The following is a 22,267-nucleotide window of genomic DNA, read 5'->3' on the forward strand; positions in this document are numbered from 1 at the left end:
AGTCAGTTCTTCCTTCTTAGGATGAATATTTATTTGACTAAGGTTTTTTTTTTGTTTTTGTTTTATTTTCAAAGGTAAACTATTTTTAAATCAATTTTACTGAATTTAATTCTAAGAGATGATATGGGAATACTGGTTCTGTAAAAACAGAGCAGTTTGGCATTAATAATAGAGATATGTGGCTTGTGATACACACACACACACACACACACACACACACACACGTACACACACACACACGTATGGTACACAGCCCTATAAACTTATTTTTCAAGGATAATAGTGACTTATATAGTCAATATTTGTTCTTTTGTCCTCTGAAAATTTCAGTACATGAGTCTGAAGAGGAGGCTTAGAAGCTGAGTGCTAGTGCTTGCTGCTCTTGCAGAGGACCTGAGTTTGATCCTGGCATCAACATCAGATAGCTTACAGCTCCAGCTCCAGGGGATCCGATGCTCCCTTCTGACCTCTAGGTACCCCAGCACACACAAACACAAAAATAAAAATTCCAGCAAGTTTTGTTTCCCAATTTGACTTAATGGTCTTGAAAAGTTGAGATTATAGCCTGGTAGGTTTTGTTTTGTTTTCTGCAATGCTTAACAAATATTGGGGCCTTGCCCTAGCGGGTGACAGTTGAGACAATGTATCCAAGAATATCTGCGGCAAAGAGGTGAAGGGAAAGACTGTTTTCTGTTTTGTTTCCTTTCAGAAATGGCAAGTTCTAGTCCTGCATACTTGGAGATGGAAGAAGGAGACCTGCCCACAGGGTTGCAGTTACTGGATGGCTCGGTCCCTTCAGATAGTCCCTTGTTGATGGCATTTGCCACCCGGTAGGTTGTCCTGTTTGTTTGTGGGACCCTAAACATCTGCAGTGTTTTTATGGCTTAGTATCTAAAGTGTGACTCACTTTGCATATTGTGCAGCTTATTATTATTTACTTTTCTTTCTAGTGAGTCCATAGTATAACAAATCTTACTATGGCACTGAAGTTGGGGACTGATGTGCTCTGTTTTCAAATGCAGATTGTATGATAGATTTGGGTGTCTGCCCTTCGAGCCTTCATCAAGTTTTATCCATCCATCTCACCTTCGGACATCGCACAGCTTTGCCGTCATCATCCCGCTCAGTTTTTGGCCTATCTAGACAGTCTGGTGAAGTCAAGGCCTGAAGATCAGTGGTGAGAAGGCCTGTGTAGTCTCTGTTTTAGGTGGAGCGTTGTTTCTATTGTGTCCCATTCAGTTGTCACATTTTCACTGCCAGCCATCAGGACGTCCGAGCACCTACTGTGGAAGATGAAGATTTGGGCAGGTTTCTACCGCCCCAGCACACACTTTACCCCCCTTCCCCTGCACAGCGTGAATCCCCTTACACCACAGATGCACACATACCACACTTCATCCCCTGTCCGAGATAGTCTCAGGTTCTCCGTGTAAAATTAAATCCTCCATGCTGGAGAGATGGCTAAGCAGAGAGGACGGAGCACTTGCTGCTCTTGCAGGGGTCCCAGGCTCCATTCCCAGCGTTCACATGACAACTCTCAACAGTCTGTGACTGTAGCTATGGAGATCTGAGTGGCCTGAGGTACTGCATACATATGGTGCATACACATGCCAGAGATGGAAAGTGAAAGAGCTCTGTGAAAAGCCCTTCTGTCAGTGAAGGGACGGGGGTAGGAAACAGAAGGATGAGACTTGCAGGCGTGGGGCTGTAGGCCACTGGATGGAAGGTAAAGCTTGTGGGTGTCATAAGACAAAGGCGACAAACGGGAAACCCCTCACTGAGGTGCTTGTCAGAAAGCAGCCTCCTCATGCAGCTAAACCTAGTGGCAGGCAGCTGGGGTTCCAGCAGCCTTCCTGGGAAGTTGCCCCCGACAGGGCACTGCCAGGGAGGGGCAGGGAGAGCCAGCCGTGGAAAGAAAGGTAAGATACGTACTTCTGAATCCCTTGGCAATCTAGCTGGGCTGCCACTGAACCTGTGGGAAGCAGACTTGGATTTTGTTAGTCCTAAATCTCTCTGGGGTGAGGGGTACCGGGGGGTCCCAGAAACACCAGCTGGAAAAAAGCCAGTGTACAGAAGCAGGGGTCTTATTTCGGGCTTGCCTTGGCAGTGCCCTCTTCTGGCAGAAAGACAAACCACAGGGGAGGAGATGGGTGAAGTTATATTGACAGAGGAAAGACAACTGAAAAGAATAAAAGAGCTGGGCACTGTTGCTCCTTTGGTGGCTGGCTGCGTCTCTTCCACCTCTGCCTTTCTTCTTCCTGTCTCTCTCTTGGATTTCCTACCTGCCTATAACCTGACTCACCATAGGTCAGAGCAGCTTCTTTATTAACCAATCATAGCAACAGATATTCACAGCATACATAAAGACATCCCACAACACTAGATGCCAGCAGACCGGTAATGCCTCAGCCACCTGGCAACATATAGATTAATAGGAATGGGTTGAATTAAGTTGAAAGACCTAGTTAATATAAACTGAAGCCATAGGCCATACAGTTTGTAAATAATATAAGCCTTTGTGTGTTTACTTGGGACCAAGCAGTTGCGGGATGTGGGTAGGAGAGATTTGTCTCAACCACGGGGCCAGGCAGGACCAGAGAAACTTATCACTAATGTCTTTAATCTCAGCACTTGAGAGGCAGAGGCGGCAGATCTCTGTAAGTTTGAGGACAGCCTGGTTTACATAGTGAGTTCCAGGACAGCCAGGACTACATAGTGAGACCCTGTTAGAGAAAAACCAAACACTGAAAGAATAAAGGAAATGTGAACGTAGATCAGAGTAGTTCCCAACAGAACATCTCCAGTTCCTGTGAGAAGGTTCAAACAGAGGTGAGGGAGAGGAAGAGGGGATAAGCTTTGTCTCGGAGTTAGGACAAAAGGAATTGGGGGCAGAATAAATGAGATTGGCGAGACAGTGGTGGCAGGGTGGCTCTGAGAGCAAACTCAAAGCACTGGCCTTGAGGGTAGTGTGGTCATGGACTTGACTCCAGGAGAGTGTAGTGCTGAGGGGGCAGGTGTGTGGTCAGATTCCTACAGCAGACTGAGGGCCCAAGTCAGGTCCTAGATTTTCATGAAATGCAGGAAAAGAGAACAAAAGATCAGAGAAAGGACGAGCTGTGAGACTGAATAAAGCAAGCCTTCCAAGGCTTTATGAATATGAGAGACATTAAAGTCTGCACCGTGCGGGAGAAGGTGGTTCAGTGGGTAGCACTTGTCTGAGAAGCATGAGGACTAGAGTTTGCATTCCCAGGGCCCACATAAAAGCTGGGCAGGTGTGGTAGCTGCCTCTAACCCCAGTGCCCAGGGAGCAAGGACAGAGAGCCAGCAGGAGCAGGCAAGCTTGCAGCTTCAGCGAGAACTGCCTCAGTAAACAGAAGCACGAGCGACCAAGGCAGATACCCATGCCCGTTAGTTGTCAACTGTGCACAAAGTAGAGCCAGGAAACAGTGTTCCACTGTGGTCTCTGTTCCAGTGACGGCCTCTAGGTTCTTGCCTTGGTTTCCTTTGGTGACAGACTGTAACCCATAAGCCTAGTAAACCCTTTCCTCCATGACTGGTTAAAGTATTTACCACAGCAACAGAGAGACAAAGTAGGACAAAAGCCAGCATCAACCGAGAATCTTCTGTGCCTCCACACACTTGCAAGCATGAACAGACATGTGGCTTAGGGTTACCATTGCTGTGATGAAACATCATGACCAAAAGCAAGTTGGGGAGGAAAGGGTTTATTTGACTTACACTTATAATCATAGTCCATCATTGAAGGAAGTCAGGACAGGAACTCAAACAAGACGGGGACCTGGAGGCAGGAGCTGATGCAGAGGCCATGGAGGGGTGCTGCTTACCGGCTTGCTCATCATGGCTTGCTCAGCCTGCTTCCTTATAGAACCCAGCACCACCAGGTAAGGGATGGCATCATCCACAATGGGCTGAGCCCTCCCCCATCAACCACTAATTAAGAAAATGCCCTACAGCCAGATATTTTTAATTTGTGTGTGTTTTTGTATGTGTATGTATAAATTTTCTTTACAACCCAATCAAATTTGCCCTCTTCCCCTCTTCCAAGTTCCTATACCCTCCTCTCCCACCATCCACTCCTCCACTGTTTCTCATCAAATACAGGTGGGCCTCCCATGGATATCAGCCAGCTATGGTATATCAAGTTGCAGTGAGACTAAGCACCTCCTCTTCTATTGTGGCTGAATGAAGCAATAAAGTAGGAGGAAAGGGTCCCAAAGCAGGCAACAGAGTCAGAGACAGCCCCTGCTCTCACTGTTAGGAGTCTCACATGAATACCAAGTTACACAACCTCCAGCAGGATCTTTTGGAGACATTTTCTCAATTGAGATTTCCTCCTCTCTGATGACTCTAGCTTGGGTCAAACTGACATCAAACCAGCCAACACAGTACACTCCCACACACCATACTCATATAAAACATTTTTTAAACAGTCTGGTGTGGTGGCACATGCTTGTAGTCCCAGAACTTGGGAGCCTGAGGCAGGAGGATCCCTTGAGTTCAAGACTATCTTGAGTAACAGTGTGAGACCCTGTCTCAACAACCGCCACTTCTCAGCATGTGACAAGTAGAACATGTGGACAGAGAAGTCTGTTAACTAGTTTGGAAAGGCCAGGTCATCTATTTCTTAGCTGTGCAGTATGAGAAAAGCATTCAGAGTTCCTATCTAAGGAGGAAAGTGCTCAGACTCCTGAGGAGTGTGTAGGTTGTACAGCCAGAATAGACTTTGAAGGACAGTGACTTTCCCCCCAGAACAGGGATGTCAAAGGCCACACAAATAGGTTGCATCTTAGTGTTGATGCTGTGTCTGTATCCCCAGACACAGTTTTCCCTGTGATATTTCTCTGGACTCAATGTAAGTCAAGCAGAGGTGTGCTGGCTGGTTTTGTGTCAACTGGACACAAGAGGGTCATTGGAGAAGAGGGAGCCTCAGTTAAAAAAAATGTGTCTATAAGATTTGGCTGATAAAGCAAAGGGCAGGATGGCGGAGACAAGCAGACGCAGGTAGGCCTGTGGCAGCCGCCCGCGGAGGTGGACGGGCCCGGCGGCAGCAGCCAACAGGGATGTTCAGGCCTGGCAGCAGCCGGCGGAGACATTCAGGCCCAGCGGCGGCCCACAGAGGTGGACAGGCCCTGCGGTTGAGATAAGCAGACAGAGGTGGACAGGCCCGGCGGTGGCGGCTGACAGAGACATTCAGGCCTGGCGGCGGCGGCGGCCCACAGAAGTAGACAGGCCACGCGATGGAGATAGGCGGACGCAGGTCGGCGACCTGCGGAGGTGGACGGGCCCGGTGGCAGCAGCCGACAGGGACATACAGGCCCAGCAGCAACCGGCAGAGACATACAGGCCCATTGGCAGCCCGCAGAGGCAGACAGACCCAGCGGCAGCTGACAGGGACATACAGGCCCGGCAGCGGAGACAAGTGGACACAGGTGGGCCTGTGGCGGCGGGCCACAGGGGTGGACAGGCCCGGGGACGGAGAGGGGCAGACGCAGCTTGGAACAGGGACACCCCTAGCCCCAACACCTGGGGAAGAGGCTATCTCCGTGGGTCGGAACCAGGGCGAGTCTGGGTACTCCATCTGGGGACAACCCAGGGCCCAACTGCTGATCCTGTGAAGCCCAACAACTTGGAGGTGTTGGTGAGACTACCCTGCTCAGCTGAAACCCATCTGGGAGAGGATTCAGATGCCTACAGTTTGAAGTCTGAAGAAACAAGATCAGCTGAGGAGTTGACAAATGAACAAAATGTGACCTGGGAACACAGAAGAAGGCGCTACCCAGCCACTAAACCAGATCACCAGAATCATAAGTATATAATTCACCGACTGAAATCAGCTGTCCCTGAAGAAACAGCCCAATAGCACCAATTTAACCAAGAACCCCTACTAAACCAAGACTAAAAATTAGAACAAGAGAGGCACTCTCAGACACCGATACCACCTGCACCGCACAGAGGAAAAGATGAGTAGACGCCAGTGCAAAAATACAGGCAACAACATAAAGACCTATATGGCAACATCAGAACCTAGTGATTCTACACCTGCAAGACCTAAACATACCATGACAGAAGAAATAGAAGAAATCAACCCTAAAAATGACGTTAAGAAGATGATAGAGGCCCTTAAAGAAGAAATAAAACATTCCCTCAATGAGGAAATAAAAACTTTCCTTAAAGAGGAAATGAAAAACTACCTTAAAGAGGAAATAAAAACTTTCCTTAAAGAGGAAATGAAAAACTCTCTTAAAGAGGAAATAAAACTTCCCTTAAAGAGGAAATGAAAAACTCCATTAAAGAGGAAATAAAAAACTCCCTTAAAGAAATGGAAGAAAAAACGAACAAAAAATGGGAAGAAATCAAATCAAGACAAGAAAAAGCAATTAAACAGTTGAAAGAAACATTCCAAGATCTGAAAAATGAATTTGAGACAATAAAGAAAACACATGCTGAGGGAATGCTGGAAATAGAAATCCTGACAAAACGAACAGGAACTACAGAAACAAGCATAACCAACCGATTGCAAGAGATGGAACAGAGAATCTCTGACACTGAAGACACGATAGAGAAAATAGATTCGTCAGTCAAAGAAAACACTAAAGACAAAAAAGTCGTAACACAAAACGTCCAGGAAATTTGGGACACCATGAAAAGACCAAACCTAAGAATAATAGGGATAGAAGAAGGAGAAGAATACCAACTCAAAGGCACAGAAAATATATTCAACAAAATCATAGAAGAAAACTTTCCTAACCTAAAGAAAGAAATACCTATGAAGATACAAGAAGCTTACAGAACACCGAATAGGCTGGATCCAAAAAAAAAAAGTCCCCTCGTCACATAATAATCAAAACACTAAACACAGAGAACAAAGAAAAAATATTAAGAGCCGCAAAGGAAAAAGACCAAGTAACATATAAAGGTAAACCCATCAGAATAACACCAGACTACTCAATAGAGACTATGAAAGCTAGAAGATCATGGACAAATCTCATGCAGACACTAAGAGACCATGGATGCCAACCCAGACTATTATACCCAGCAAAACTCTTAATCACCATAGGTGGAGTAAACAAAATATTCCAGGATAAAACCAGATTTAATCAATACCTGTCTACAAACCCAGCCCTACAGAAAGCACTAGAAGGGAAAATTCAACCCAAAGAAGCTAAACACATCCATGTAAAATCAAGCAATAGATAATTCCACACCAACATACACCACAGAAGGACAACACAACACAACCACAAAAAATAACAGGAATTAACGATCACTGGTCATTAATATCCATCAATATCAATAGTCTCAACTCACCTATAAAAAGACATAGGCTAACAGAATGGATAAGAAAACAGAACCCATCCATCTGCTGCATACAAGAAACACACCTTAACTTCAGATAGACACTATCTCCGAGTAAAGGGCTGGGAAAAGGCTTTCCAAGCAAATGGACCTAAGAAACAAGCTGGTGTAGCTATCCTAATATCTAGAGAAAAAGGATGTTTCAAAAGAGAAGAAGTCTTGTGGCAATGCCTCAGTGGTCCAGGTAACTACCAGAACTCGGAAATCCGCGACGGAGACTAAGGCAGCAGAGATCTAGAGTGGAGTGCTGAGTTCTGGCAAACAGCTGCATCTTTCTTCCGGTGGGTGCCTGGGCAGGGCTGATGTGAATTGTGTACAGTCCAGATTTTGAGAATCGTGTTCTCTCAGGGATCTCCACGGACTAGTGGGTGTCCTCCCTCACTGCCCCTGTGGGACAGTCTCTGTGCGGGAGAGGCCTCGAGTGACTTTGTCTCTGGTGTTCCTCTGGGGACACCTGTGTGAGAGACTGTATGCTCCAGAACCAGCTCTCGTGTCCTTTGGCCAATGCCGGAGTGTGAAATAGTCCAACGTGGAAAACAAAAGATGATCCCAATCGGGAATCGTGACTTTTTTTTTTTTTTTTTTTTTTGGATGATGGTCATGTTCTGTTTTGAAATAGCCTCTGTGTATTTCATTTGTTTTCTTTTACCTGGCGATCTCTGAGCAGGCTTCAGATTTTGACAGTTGATGAAGGATGTGACAGGCATTAATGTGTGGGTGAAAAGCTTGGTGAAATTCTGAGTGAAGTTTTGGTTAAAGTTGGTTGAACTTGGGATTGACTGGGAGGCCAAAGATTTAAGGAGCGGAAGATTCTCTCAAGACACAGGTTGTGTGATAATGGTGTGTTTTTTTGTGTGTGAATGAGAATTTGTGAATGTTGAATTCTGGGCTTCGACAATCATTGTCAGTGCAGATCAAGCTGCAAGTATTTGTGTTTTGGAACTTAAATTATAAAGCTAGTTACGTCTTTCTGACAGCTAGTTTTGGTGTTTGTGAGCATATTTTACCTACATTGCCTTTTCAGGATGTTGAGAAAGATGCATCACGGGCACAGATTGGAGGCTGGGGGCTGGATGGTTTTGAGGAAGAGGTCTTGGTGGACTCTTTCATAGAGCAAAGGGAAGCAATGCCTTCTGGGAAATGAGCTGAGTTTTAATCTAGTCTTTAAGATTAGAAGTCAAAAACAAAAATATTAAGGAAAGGAAAACCTAATTGATCTTTGAAGTATTGTTATGTGGTATTGAGTGGGACTTTTGAGGCCTTTCTTCCAGAAAGCAAGGACTTGGTTGTCAGGCCTATGTTAGGCCTAGGCCTTGGTGCCATGTAGTTGTACTTGAATCATTTCAATGGAAAGTGTCTTAGTGATTGGAACTTCTAGTGCAGTTTGGAGTTCTTCCATTTGAAAAATGTGATATTTGCATGGGATTGTTTGAATCTTGTTTTCTGGTCCCTCCCCATCACCACCCTCATAGTCTGAAGGTAGATTTTTCTCTTGATAAAGGAACAAAAAAAGTTAACATCTTGTTTGTAAATAGGTATTTAGTAACTAGTGGTAAACTTGAAATGGTAGAATTCTTTAAAGCCTAATTCTAGGTAGCCTTAAGAAAATGTATCTTAATTACTTTTGAACCTGTATTCACCTTGTTTTTTTCAAATATCTTAAGTTATATTTTCTTTTTCAGAGCTGCTTCTTATTTGGGGCTACTTTTTTTTTTTAATTGAGGCGTAATTCATAAAAGGGTATATTGTTTTGATGAGATTTTTTACAACTGTGGCTGGATGTCTTTCTTTAGTCTTCCAAGAAGGGCCATTTTACTTTTTTAGAGTTACTTTTTAAAGTCATGAGGTCAACAACTTGGACTACTATGCATGTAAGTGCTAATGCAAATTAAAACCCAAGTTGACCTCCAGCAGCAGTTCATTCTATGTTGACAGTGAGAGAACACTTTGCCTGTTAGGATACTGTTACTCGTGGACTGAAATGCTGAAGAAACCCCTCCCCCTATTTTGTTTTTTGCAAAAATCAAGGTATATTCTAGGGTTTCCTGGTTGACCTCAACAGATAAACTGAGATGATAGTCTTAGTTCAGAAATGATCTGAATGTAGATTTACAGTCTATGTGTACAGCTGGCTAAGTGAGATCGCTTTCACAGTTCTGCATGTATCCCATCGGCTCCCCATTAGTCACTGAACTCTTAAAACTGGTATTGTAACATTATCACAATGTTTTGCGCCAATTTTATAAACTTTACAGTGCAATATGTGTTCCTTTTCTGAGGCAAACCAAAGGTATATTTCTCAAGGTTCTGCTGCTAACAGCAGCGTTGATGGAGGATTTTTTATACATTTGTAATAGATAGAAATAAACCAGAAAAAAAGAAGAAGAAAAAAAGTGGTGGAGGAAAAGGTGAACACTGCAAGAATACTCAAAAGGGCTGAGAGTTGCAAACACCAAGAATGGCTTTGCATAGTAAATGGAATAGAACAGCTCTGAACTATAGCTTACTTTTCCTGGTTTGGTCTGACAGAATGATTGAATGCTTTTGTACAAAAATCAGAGCCTTAAAAACAAGGATTTGGTGAGATTGTAAAATGGTGTGCCACTTTGGCAAAACAGTTTGGTGGTTGGTCAAAATGCAAAACATTGTTACTCTGTTACTCAACAATTCTACCCTTAGGAATATATCCTCAAACTACTGAAAATGTGCACCTATGAAACATGTACATGAAGGTTTACAGCAGTGTGTTGCTAATAGTAAAAAAGTTAAAACAACTCAAATAGCTATCAAATACTGGAGAGAAATAAAATGTGGCTTATTCATACAATAGAATATTATTAAGACATAAAAATGAATGAGAAACTGACAGATTAAATGACTTTGGTGAACCTTCATAATTTCATTTGTAGATCTTTCCATTTCTAATTTATAAATACATTTGAGGTTATAAATTATAAATGTACTGCCTCCTGTCAACATTGTATACTTCTATTTGATGATTTCTGTGTCAAACATTATATGGAAATGTTTCCAAGTATTTTCTGTATTAACTGTGAATGAATAGAAAAAAATAAATTGCCTGTGATGGAAAAAAAAAATAAAGCAAAGGAAAAGCCAAAAAAAAAAAAAAAAAAAGATTTGGCTGTAGGCATTTTCTTAGTGATTGGTGGGGCGCCCAGCCATTGTGGGTGGTGCCATCCCTGGGATGGTGGTCCCGAGTTCTATGAGGAAGCCAGCTGAACAAGCCATGAGGTGCAAGCCAGTAGGCAGCACCTCTCCATGGCCTCTGCATCAGCTCCTGACACAGGGTTCCTGCTCTGTTTGAGTTCCTGTGCTGACTTCCTTCAGTGATGTGGAAGTGTAAGCCAAACGAACCGTTCCTTCTCTAAGTTGCTTTGGCCATAGTATTTTCTCACAGAAATAGTGAGCTAAGACGAGAGGAAACTACTTGAGAATATTTCTTAGGATGGAGAAGTTGTGCAATACTGGATTGTCGGTGCTGCTGAGGAATGATCGAGATCAGGTGATAGCTGCGGGGCAAATCCTCCTGTGGTTGTGTGCCTGGTCCCCAGAGACAGGGAGCACTAAGAACTGAGGCTGTGGTATGAGAACAGGTGACTGGACATGGTTGACAGAGAGGAAGGGACTGGACATGGGAAGGCCTAAAATAACAACATACAGCACAGGAGCCCAGAGAAGGGGTCATGCCAGATTCTGTGAGAGTGGAGTCTGCCCTGTGTGAACCCCAAAATGTCCTTCAATGACAGATACTCAGTCTCAGCTCCACTTCCATGTTAGTGTTTATTACCCCCTTCTCAAGCAAGTAGTTACTACTCCAAGAACAACACAGTTTTGAAACTCTTGGTCCATATTCATGTGAGATAACTATTGCGTGTTTCCAAGCAACTTCAGTGTTCATGGGAATGAAGAACCCCAGGCCCTGTCCTCAGGGCCCACATCACAGCCTCCTGGGGCAGTAAGGATGATGCTCAGTATTTGTCAGGCAGTCCTTTAGGTCTGTAGTGATTTGGGTCCTTGCCACTGCGGCCCCATCTGTTCGCTTCCTGGTCAGCCATGGAGTCCTCGTGTCCACGGCCCATGAGACTCTGAATGCTCTCTCTTGCATCACTAGGAGAAGCAGAGATAGAAGAAATCCATCACCAAGATGCATGGCCACAGTCCACTGTTTTCCCCCTTTGCATGGAATGGCTTTAGGAGGAAACCAGGAAGGGCCAGGCAGGAGGTCAGCCCAGACTGGTCACCCCACACTAGCTGAGCATCACCAGAAACACTGGTGATGACGAGAGTCATTCCCTGTCTACATTCGGGAGCAGGCTCACATAGCATGGCTGTGTGCTGACTGCCCAAACCCAGGGTCTACACTGGGCGTAGATGGAGCCAGTACCTGATGAGCAAGAGGAGGAGGGATCTGAGATTAGTATGACCCTCTCCAGAGCTAATCTTCTACTACTTCCCCCAGAAATGTCAAGCCCTGCTACCCAGGTCCAGTCTTCCATCAATCTATGTTTACCTGATGACTTCAGCAGCCCAGACTCCTCCAGGACCCCTTTGGGCAGCATCATAGTTCCCTCTAGCATGGAAGTATTTGTCTGAGTTTTTCCAGTTGGCTTCCTTCATGTCAGAGTAGGCTCGCCACATATCCCCAGCCCCTAGATGGGAAAGACAGCAGGAACATAAACCTTAAAGTTCTGCCCATGCCTTAGAGAGGATGAAAGGGATGAAAAGAACTCATGGCTTGAGCCTGTGGTCAGAGCAGCTGAGAGCGTGAATAGAAGATCATTTCCTGATCCTCACTGTCATCTAGTAACTCAGGAGGGCCATTCGGGGGCCCAGCTGCCCTGTGTTTGCTTTTCTTCCACAGTGCTGCTGTGAGCTGCCCCTCCTTCACCTGGGTGGGAAGCAGCCAATGAGGCAGCACAATGTCACTACATAGCAGGGTGTGTCAGCTTCAGCATCGTGGAAGTGTTTGCTGCAGAGTCGTCAGCGTCTGCCACCGGACCTCATAGCACATTTCCTTAGTAGTGCAACCTAGTGTATCTGCAGCCATTGAAAATGCCCTGTGAACACACCACCTCCAAGCAAGGGCCAGTGTTTCTGGAGGCAGCTACCCTCAGCTAGGAAGTCCCATGTGACTGTTAGTACACAGAAGGCAGAGGGAGGCTGCACACAGGGAGCATGGACTCTGATCCCTAAGAATTTTGTCCTGACAGAGAGCATGTGCACCACAGTGACACTGTCATCTCTGCCCTTGGACTAGACTGCACAGGTGCTGTGCTGTCTTGAGGGAGCTTTGGGTCTCAGCTGTGGCTGCAGGTTCTGATCCTCTGCGGAGACACTGAGAGTCACCATGCCAGGCCACACCCAAGGCCAATCTTGAGTCTCTAGGTGCAGGGGGATGACTGGTCCAGACCTGGGTGGTATTACAACTCTCTAGGTAATGCCATTGGTACCTTATATTGCTCACAAATGAATTTAGAAAGTGTCCGGCAGACTGACAGACAGGATTGTCCTCAAGCACAGCTGGATTGTTATCTCTGCTCCGCCCCCTGCTGTAGGCAGTGCATTTCAGGAAGTCTTGCCGGAGTCCCTGGTCCATCCTGACAAGCAGGACAGAGTCCAGCTCTTCTGAATGCTGTGGGTGTTCACAAGGGTCCATGGAATGAAGACACAGAGGCACCTCAAGGATGCATCTTAGCCTTCTCCAGCTGCAAGGTGGATTCATCTCTCTGGACTGAACTACTGTAGCTTAGCAAAGGGCCCTTTGGTTGTTATACAATTTACACCTTCAGCAAGTCAATTCCATATATCAACACCTCTTATCTAAGCCCCCCAAAGGGACAATGCCAAATGTAAATTCTCAGTAAAGGAATACCATAGTGTTCTGGATTGGTCCTAAACCAAGTTTGCATAGGCTTTAAACCTAGGAAACTCTCAGATAAGACTTCAAACAGAGGGTACCAGATACAGGAGCTAGCAATCACAAAAGGCAGATCAAAGCTAGGTGTTAACACTCCAGAATCTGCAGGAATTCTCCCAACACTCGGGAGACCCCTAGAGGCTGTGCCTCTGTACTATGAAGCCTTACCCTGGTAAGCCTGACGAAGGAATGAAAACCAGCTTTCACTGCTGACTCCTAGGACCAAGGAGCAGAAAATGAGTCCAGTGAGAAGCTTCATCCTGCTGAAATGAAAGGACAGGCTGAAGGAGATGCCTACAGTCTGGCGCCTCCCTCGGGTGTCTCATCCACAGACGCCTGGTTGTTCTGTCTTACTGATGTTCAGTAGTGTCCTAGCAGTGGCCCCTGGAGACCTCACAGCAGGACCCCGCTCAGAGCCACAAGGTCTCAGTTCTGACCCCATCCTGCCTGCTGAACTGTTTATGATGCAGCTGCAGGAGCAGAGACTAGATCACCACTCCCGTCAGGAGCCTCTGATTCAGCAGGAAGCATTGCCCACATGCCCGCTCACCCGGCACAAATCCCACACCAGGGGAACAGAAGTGAGGAATTCCCTTGAGAGGAAAGCACACTTGCTGAAACACAGCACACACTAAGTATCTGTGCATAGGTTTGTCCCTCACCTGATGTCTGGTGGGCAGAGATGGGTGGCTGTGGCTGTCAGTGAGAGGAGGCTGATATTTATGCTGAGCCTCCCTGCTGGGGTCAGGGGCACAGAGAGACTGGCATGGTGCTTGGGGAAATCCCCAGCAGGCCATTTCTTCTAAAAGGCTGCAACAGAAATCTTGCTCCATCCACAGGTCATTTCCTGTAATTGTGTAATGTGAACACACTATACACCTTTGTCTTTTCAGTCTTCTGGGTCAGAGTACATACTTTTTAATACTGATGGAACTGAGGATGTTGAGAGGCAAGGAGTGGCCATCTCAGTAGGGAACCAGGCTCCTAAGGATAGAAGAATAATTCTTGTAGCCAACACTTGCTTTCCCAGGCATTGCCTCAGGATGTTGGTGGAGTGAGGGAAAGCTAGGTCGGGCACTGAAAGATGAGCCCAGCTCTCAGGGCTGTATTTCCCAGAGGATCGCTCTTAGCCCTCTCATCAGTGTGAGCTGGAAATCTCACGGTCAGTAGGGGTAGGAGATGAGGGCTGGCATCACACCAGCCTGTCCATGTAGGAACACAGCCTGCTGCCGGCCCGAAAATAAGCTCTCTTGCTCTTCTTAAGCAGAAACATTCTAGGGAGAGGGTTCTGGACACTACAGGTAGCCTAGACAAGGTGACATCATTACAAACTGAAGATGGATGGAGGAGACGGACTGATTCTCTGCCTGAAACTAGTTTCTCGTTCCTCCTCCCTTTGCTGGGCTCGGTTCATCCCAGCAGACAAGCTCATTTAGTCTCTTCTCTCTGATGTTTACTCTCCTGTCATCCTGTTCTTCTTCCTTGGTATGATTGAAAAACAGACTTTCAAACTCCCCAGGGTACGTAGCGTGTGGGAGGAGAAGAGAGGGACATCAAGATTCTGTCTGACTTTACAGATGTCTTATGTGCACACATGCCATTAGCGAATAAAAGGGGTCAGTTACGGCCCCTGTGGCCTGGCCAGCAAGTTCTGAATCTGACCAATCTCCCTTCTTTGTTTGAGATTAAAGATTCAGGAAGTAGTAACAAAACAAAAAGTCAAACCCAACTGTAGCCTATGACAGATGATGCTTTGTTCACATAATGATCCCAAGGACTCCCACATTGTAACTTCAGAGTGACAGCAGAAGTTGGGTCTGTACTGTCCCTGCATGTATGTGGTGTTTGTCACACCACCTGGAGGGTGGTCAGCAGCCACTCACCACCACGTTTGTCCTAGTGGGACTTTCAGAACTGGTACACTGGGCTAACACAGTCCCTGTACTGAAAGGTCCGGCCTCGTGGTGTTTACATTGCAGAGACCAATAAATAAGCACACGACACAAAGCAGGCCACCCTCAGTGTCTGGATTTAAATTATCCCTGGTGATTGTTGGGAAGAAATGTTTTTATCACCAGCCATAGCAATTTGAATACCAATCATTTTCACTCTTTCACAAGATAAAATAATAATAAGTTCAGGCTGTGACGATGGCCCAGTAGTTATGAACATTTGCTGCCCTTTCAGAGGACCTGAGTTTGGTTCCCAGCATCCACGTTAGGCATCTCACAACTGCCCATAACTCAGTTTCAGGGTATCAACACTGTCCTGTCTCAGCAGGCTCTTGCATGTGTATGATGTACATAAACTCATAGAGACATACATATGTACACATTAAATAATAAAAACAAATAAATCTTTAAAAATAATCTCTAGTCAATTTTTACAAATATTATCAGAGTTGCTAGGAAATACATTCAACAATCCACCAAGGATTTTTGTTGCTGAAGAAAGGGAGGAGGGATCGTATGAGCCATGGGGGTCAAGGTCATGAGGGGCGACCCAGCTGACCAGAGCTTGTGGGGGCTCATGGACTCTGGACCAAGACTCTGGACCGACCTAGGTCCTCTGCATGTGGGTGACAGTTGTGTAGCTTGGTCTGTTTGTGAGGAGGCTCCTAGCAATGAGATCATGACCTGTCCCTGGTGCTTAGCTGGCTTTTGGGAAACTGTTCCCCATGCTGGATTACTTCACCCAGCCTTGATGCTTTGAGAGGATCTCGGTCCTTCCTCAACTTGATGTGCCTTGCTTTATTCACGCCCAAGGGAGGCCTGCCCCTTTCTGAATGGAGATAGAGGAGGAGTGGATGGGGAGGGGGTAGATGGGAGGCTGGGGGGTAGGGAACGGGAGGAGAGGAGGGAGGGGAAACTGTGGTTGGTATGTAAAATAAATAAATAATAAATAATAAAAATAAATAAATAAAATGACTAAAATAGCAGCTACCTAATTACTGACCAATGAACTCATTGATGAACGTTTTGTGTGCAATCCGCACTAACACGGAGAGGGAGGGGCTAATTCCATCTTCTCTCAATGATACACCAACTATGCATGATAAATTCCAAAAGTTAAAAAATGCCTCATTCATCTATGTCTGTGTGCCACATGAATGCCTAGTGCTTCTGGGCCAGAAGAGGGTGTCAGATGCCCTGGAACTGGAGGGGGAGATGGTTGTGACCCACCATCTGAGCGCTGCTAACTGAACCCAAATCCTCTGGAACAGCAGCCAGTGCTCTTAACTGCCGAGCCATTTCTCCAGCCTGGGTGGGTGCCGGGCTCCAGGTGCAGAAGGTTTAGTTCAGGTGTATAGGATGAAGTTATTCTTGATCCTTTGAATTTTAACAAAGCTTCAAAAATGATTTGATAGATTATATCCATAGCCTGGCACTGGTGGTGAACACATTTAATCAAAGCATCGGGAGGTAGAGGGAGTTGGTGGATCTTTGTGAGTTCAAGCCAGCCTGTCCTACAGTGCAAGTTCCAGGACAGCCAAGGCTACACAGAGAAACCCTGTCTTGAAAGAACCCAAAAAATTATGTCTAGAAATGAGTTTTTATTTGAACCAATTTTTATGGTTTCATGGAACAGTTTGGTTTGAGCACTCTGTAACACACTATCCCTTTCACAAATGTTTTCAGAGTTGGTTTGAGCACTCTGTAACACACTATCCCTTTCACAAATGTTCTCAGAGGAGAGCGCCAGCAACTTGTGTATAGGACGCAGTTATCTGCTGGCCCACACTGCAGGTAGACTCCAGATTCCAGTCGCTGTTGCAGACAGAAGGGTGGAGACTGAATCCTCCCTCTCTCTCTGGTGTCCTTTGCCCTGATTCTTTCCATCATTCGAAGCCCAGCAGGCTACAGAGGCAGGAAGACTGTGGAGAAGAGAGACGTGCAGAGTTGTGCACACAGGGCCTGCTGGTTCCTTCTGATGCTCCTGGGTACTTCTCACTCACCAGGTCAAAAGGATTTACCCTTCACTGTGGGTGCCAGCTTTGGAAGGGACACATCTCAACAGAGCTAGGAGTCTATTCCCTTCACCACGTCCTCTAGAACAGCACACAGGTGACTGGCTTGTGAGAAGAGGCTCAAGAGGGACACCATTCCCTCCGTCCCTCACGTCTGTAATGGGCTGCCTGCTGCCAAGAAGCGGGGAGGAAATGGACAGTGGACTTGACTGCTAAGCCCCTGTTCATTCAGTTATTTTATTTCTTGGTTTTTCTTTATGGAGGATGGCAATCCTCCATAGGATTAGGCTGAATATATCCTCTGCTTTAATGGCTTCTTAACTGAACTTTTATATATACACTCCTTCATGTATTTTTCTATTTATTACCCATTTTGGTATTAAATACCTAGGAGAGTTGTCTTAAGCATGCATCACCATCCCCTCATTAGAAGTCTCACATTCATGAAGTCATAGGCTGGACTTGGCCTCCACTGTCTGTCCATCTGCTTCAGTGACTGTCAGATAAAAGACCAGTGAACCCTTGTCCTATGATTAAACAGCCATGGGATAAAACCCAACACTTTAGTCACTGACACCCATGAAAGTGTAATGGAACAGAAGAACTCCTGTTGCTGACACCATAGCCTTGGGATCGCCATATACCAGGGCACTGCTCACATGTGGATGGCACTGCTGTATGGAAAACCACTGTGCTGCAATTCACATGAAACCGCAGCACACAGAATTCTATACAGGCTTTGATGGCGGTAAAGAATCTCTCCATTCCTGGTTTGCACTTACTCCAGCGCACTTCTTTTGGTTAACCACGCTAGTGTACAAGAGTCTTCCCTGTTGTGCAGCAACAGCCTCATGCACCTGATACTCACTCTTTCTTTGTTGTCCTTGGAGACAACATGGGTGCATTAGCCTATATTGTCTAGCTGTGTGAAGGTGCATGTTCACACAATGACCCGGATGCCTTCTGCCATATTGTGATATTGAGGAGCTATGTCCTCCATAAGTAACCAAGATGGTAGAGCTGTTGGGACAATTGTGGGTCCTTTGAGAGTTGGAGCCTTACTAGAGGAAGTATATCACTGGGATGTATGTCACTTTGAGTTCTTATAGTCTTATTTCACTTGCTGTTTACTCTCTGCTTCCTGCCTGCCTCTGAACTTCCTGCCACTTCCTGCCATGTCTCCCCACCATAATGGATTTTTATTCCTCTGAAACCATAAGTACAAAACCATTCTTTGTTGAGTTTCTAAGTTATAGTATTTTTGCCTTGGCAATAGAAGAGTAACTAAGATTCTGCGTCTCTCAGAGCACATCCGGGTCTTTAAGCAGTGTATGCATGCAGGCGAACACGCCACTGGTGCAAATTCAGAAGGCCCAGGAGTGCAGGGACATGGACCCCTTGATGCTCACTTTCTGTGAAAACAGCAGAAATGCCACCAAACATCACTGGGGCCACTCCATCCTACACTTTTTCTTAGACACTGTCCCCTCTACCCCAGGACTTTGAGGTTCTCCCAGTTTCACTATGGGGCATAGCTGAAGTCACTCTAGGTCCTGGAACCCAAGGTGACTCTTCCCCTCAGGACCATGCTGTTTCCAAGCCCAAGATGCTGGATTTTAAGATCTATGATGGGAACTCAGGTTCATGGCCTCTCCTGGACATATCCTCTGGTGTTTTGTAACAGGGCTTTCACATAGGGAGAAGCGTGGCAGGGTACCAAAAGGACAATGTCCAGGTTTTTGTTGCCTGAAGCTGGATTGCTGTGACCCAGGGCCCTTTTCCAAACTAAGCCACCCATCCTAGAATTCCTGTAAGCCACCACTCATTTTTCAGTGGATGGGCCAATTTCCAGAAAGTCTTCTTAGGGAGTTCTCAGGTAAAGCAGGAGTAGGCAGAATGCTGGCTGAGGGCTGCTATGTTCTGGGTGCTGGTCCTTGAATGACTCCTACAGACTCTTAGGCTCTCTGTAGACTCTCTACAGGCTCTTTCAGAGAAATGGATTTGGACATAGATGGTTTTTTCTTCCTGTGTCATGATGGAAGGAATGGGTTGACTGTGACTCTCTGACACATGGATCCCACTCCTTAGGGTGAAACTCGAACCCTCTGTGCTGTATTTAAGGTTTTCCAAGTTCAGAATTAGTCTGCAGTTCCTACTGTGTGTGCTTTCGTTTTGTTTATATTGCACTGTTTCTAACTACTCAGGACTTCACACATGCGAGCATGCACTATACCGCTGAGCCGTATTCCTAGCCCCACATTCACTTTTGTGTGCTGTATGCTATCTCTAAAAAGAAAATCTTGTTTACAAGCCCTTTTTATGAGAATATCTAAAAAATATATTATAGACATATCTATCCCTACTAGTCAGACTTTTTAGTTTTTTTCACTCTTGGCCCTCCATTCCCTTCTCTCTCTCTCTCTCTCTCTCTCTCTCTCTCTCTCTCTCTCTCTCTCCCTCCCTCCCTTCTTCCCTCTCTCCCTCCCCCCTCCCTCCCTCTCTCTCATCTCTCTTCTCTCTCATTTCTCAGTAGATTGAAGCCTGTTGGGGGAAAACCAGAAAGGCATCAAGTCTACTTGATCTTTGGGAGAGGGTTTCATCCTGGCTTCTGGGTTTCAGCCACTCCATGAAGCCCCCAACTTGTGAAGAGGGGAGGCTGCTGCCTCTGTCCAGAGTTCTGAATATTCATTTCCTTAGCTCCCTCACTTGGATTGATCTTCAGTGCACAGCCTTCATTCAGTGACCAGAACCAGCCTCCCAGGATCTTCCCTCTACTAACAAGATCTCACTAGTCCACGTTATCGTGCTAACCACGCCAGCATCACTGACAGTCCCTGTTGCTCTACATGCAGCTTTCCCGGTGTTCTGCCAGAGCACAGTTCATGGTCCATCCAAAGCTCTCTGTGCTGGACCAACAGCATTGGCTGCTGCTGTGGACTGGTTCTAGCAAAACCTCTCCCTGCAGTTCTGAATCAACACCCTCACCCATTCAAACATACTCAGAGGAATCCTGACATCTTCAAAAACAATTCCTCTCATATCACACACATCTGGCCTTTGTGTCATTCATTTTCCCCACTAATCCATCCTCCTGGGTGTCTGCTTCCAAGTTTCCTAGCATGAGCTCAGTTTCTGCACTGGAATTGACAGTGAAAATATCCCAGCAATTGTGCATCTTCTGAACACTCATAATACACCGTCTCTTTACCTCTCTGTTCTGGTCTTTAGTCACATCAGAGTCTGCTTCACAGTGCGTACACACCATTGTCTCCTCACCCGTCTCTTCAAAACTCTTGTAATTTGATATTCATTTCCACAAATAATAACAGACATTTACATGCCATGTCATGTATTTTGATACCACAGTCTACTTGTAGTCTGCACTGGTCACCCCAGCACCATGTGTTCCCCTCAAACTGAAGCCAAAATACAGCCTCTTCCCTGTGTTGCTAGTCAGGGATTTTGTCACCAGGGTGAGAAAAGTAGTTAATCACACTCTTGGTCGTGTTTTCCTAGTGGCTGTAGTTAAAGTAGATTCTCCATCTCCTCTCACTGCACAGACTGTCCCCAGGTCTTACACCTGGGATATCATTGTCCCTAGTTAGATCTCTTGCTGGAGAATCTGATCTCTTCCTTGTGCAGAGCCCAGGCAGATCCATATAAGACACAGCCCAGAACTCAGCAACTGTCAATCAATCCAACTCAGTCTAGTCCACGGAGAAGCGCCTGCTCTCCTTATGGTCACCAGGGAAGCTGTCCGCAGGGACCTACACTCACCTCCATGGACCATTTCAAAGGATTATGCTGTCAAGGGTGGAAATGTGGAAAGCCACAGAAAGTTTGCATTCCTCCACTTCTGCAATGACCCCAGGTTTACCTTTGTAAGTTTCCTTCCTTTGTAGGGACTTGGGACTTGTGGAGAGCCCATCGGGACAATCTAGAAGCCAATTACCAAAATTCAGACAGATACTTCTCTGCTCGGGGCAACTTTGAGGCCCAACAAAGAGGAGCTGGGGGCGTCTGGGCTGCTAAAATAATCAGGTGATGGTCCTGCCGCGTCATGCCTCTCTCACTATTCCTGCCTGTGGCCTCTCCTGCTGTCTGTGCTTGCAGGGTCTGAGTGGTCTGGAGAGGAAGAAAGGGAGGAAAAGGATGGAGAGTGGGGATGGATCCTCACACAAAGAAAAAGTGAAACCCAGGAAGGGCTCTCAAATGCATCTTGTCACAGGGTGTGGAAAGGACAAGCAGGCTGAGGTCCTTGCCCAAGAGGCTGATATTCCCTCTTCCCTGTGCCTAAGTTTTTACTCCTCCAGTATTTTCTGGGTCATTTTTTGGTAGGAGAGGAGGAGGGACCTTGGAGGTGGGACTGTCTCACTATGGAATTCATCTCCTGTCTCCCTTTCTTGGATTTCAGCACCAGCAGGAAATGCTTTCAGGGTCTCCTAAACCGGTATTATTTTGGAATGAAGGACCATGGATCGGAAAGCCTGGAATCTACCCGGAAAGCTGAGGAATGGGGTCACAGTGGCAAACACCCTGATCGCTTCAGACCCCAGGGCCTGCCTGGGAAGTTCTGAGCCTGCTACACAGGCTGCACTGAGGAGACTAGGCTGTGAGCCGCATCCTTCTCCCCTTGACAGGATGTCATTGGTGTCCACAGGAATCACAGAGTAGCTAGAGATGCCCAACAAATACTTTGTGGATGGTATTTGTTGATGGAAATGGGGAACTGTCAGAAATACGTTCTGGGAAGAGTTGCTGTGTATCACATAGAAGATAAGTAGAGGAGGAGCTGTAATCACCAGGCAGTCACCTGAAACCATGCAGGTCCCTCACACCACACCACCAAATCTGCTCTAGCTTTTGGCCGCACCAGCTTCCCCTGACAAGCAGGCCTGAGGTAGCAATGTGTTGCCAACCATGTCAGCCGTCTCCAGAAATGAAGTTTACCCTGAGATGTGCCCTGGTCAGCTGCCCATCAATTC

The 22,267-nt window shown here is 46.1% G+C and overlaps 2 protein-coding genes across 3 annotated transcripts; one reads left to right on the forward strand and one right to left on the reverse strand.

The window, feature by feature from the left end:
- Positions 1–11,159: 11,159 nt before the first annotated feature.
- Positions 11,160–14,052, reverse strand: LOC143266892 (serum amyloid A-5 protein). 2 transcript variants are annotated; one of them, XM_076542714.1, is made up of 4 exons: positions 13,978–14,052; positions 13,484–13,575; positions 11,909–12,047; positions 11,160–11,505 (listed from the first exon to the last, which is right to left on the reverse strand). In XM_076542714.1, exons 2-4 carry the CDS (start codon positions 13,572–13,574, stop codon positions 11,367–11,369), a joined length of 369 nt encoding a protein of 122 aa, XP_076398829.1. In that variant the 5' UTR covers position 13,575; positions 13,978–14,052; the 3' UTR covers positions 11,160–11,366. The 2 variants fall into 2 exon arrangements, with proteins under 2 accessions (XP_076398829.1, XP_076398826.1); XM_076542711.1 differs by having other exon boundaries at positions 13,484–13,578; positions 13,978–14,047.
- LOC107399439 (serum amyloid A-4 protein-like) lies at positions 13,672–22,141 on the forward strand. Its single transcript, XM_076555671.1, has 3 exons — positions 13,672–13,896; positions 21,154–21,323; positions 21,697–22,141. Exons 1-3 carry the CDS (start codon positions 13,672–13,674, stop codon positions 21,857–21,859), a joined length of 558 nt encoding a protein of 185 aa, XP_076411786.1. The 3' UTR covers positions 21,860–22,141.
- Positions 22,142–22,267: the final 126 nt, after the last annotated feature.

Source organism: Peromyscus maniculatus, chromosome 1, assembly GCF_049852395.1.
Source record: "Peromyscus maniculatus bairdii isolate BWxNUB_F1_BW_parent chromosome 1, HU_Pman_BW_mat_3.1, whole genome shotgun sequence".
NCBI classification, from domain to species: Eukaryota; Metazoa; Chordata; class Mammalia; order Rodentia; family Cricetidae; genus Peromyscus; species Peromyscus maniculatus.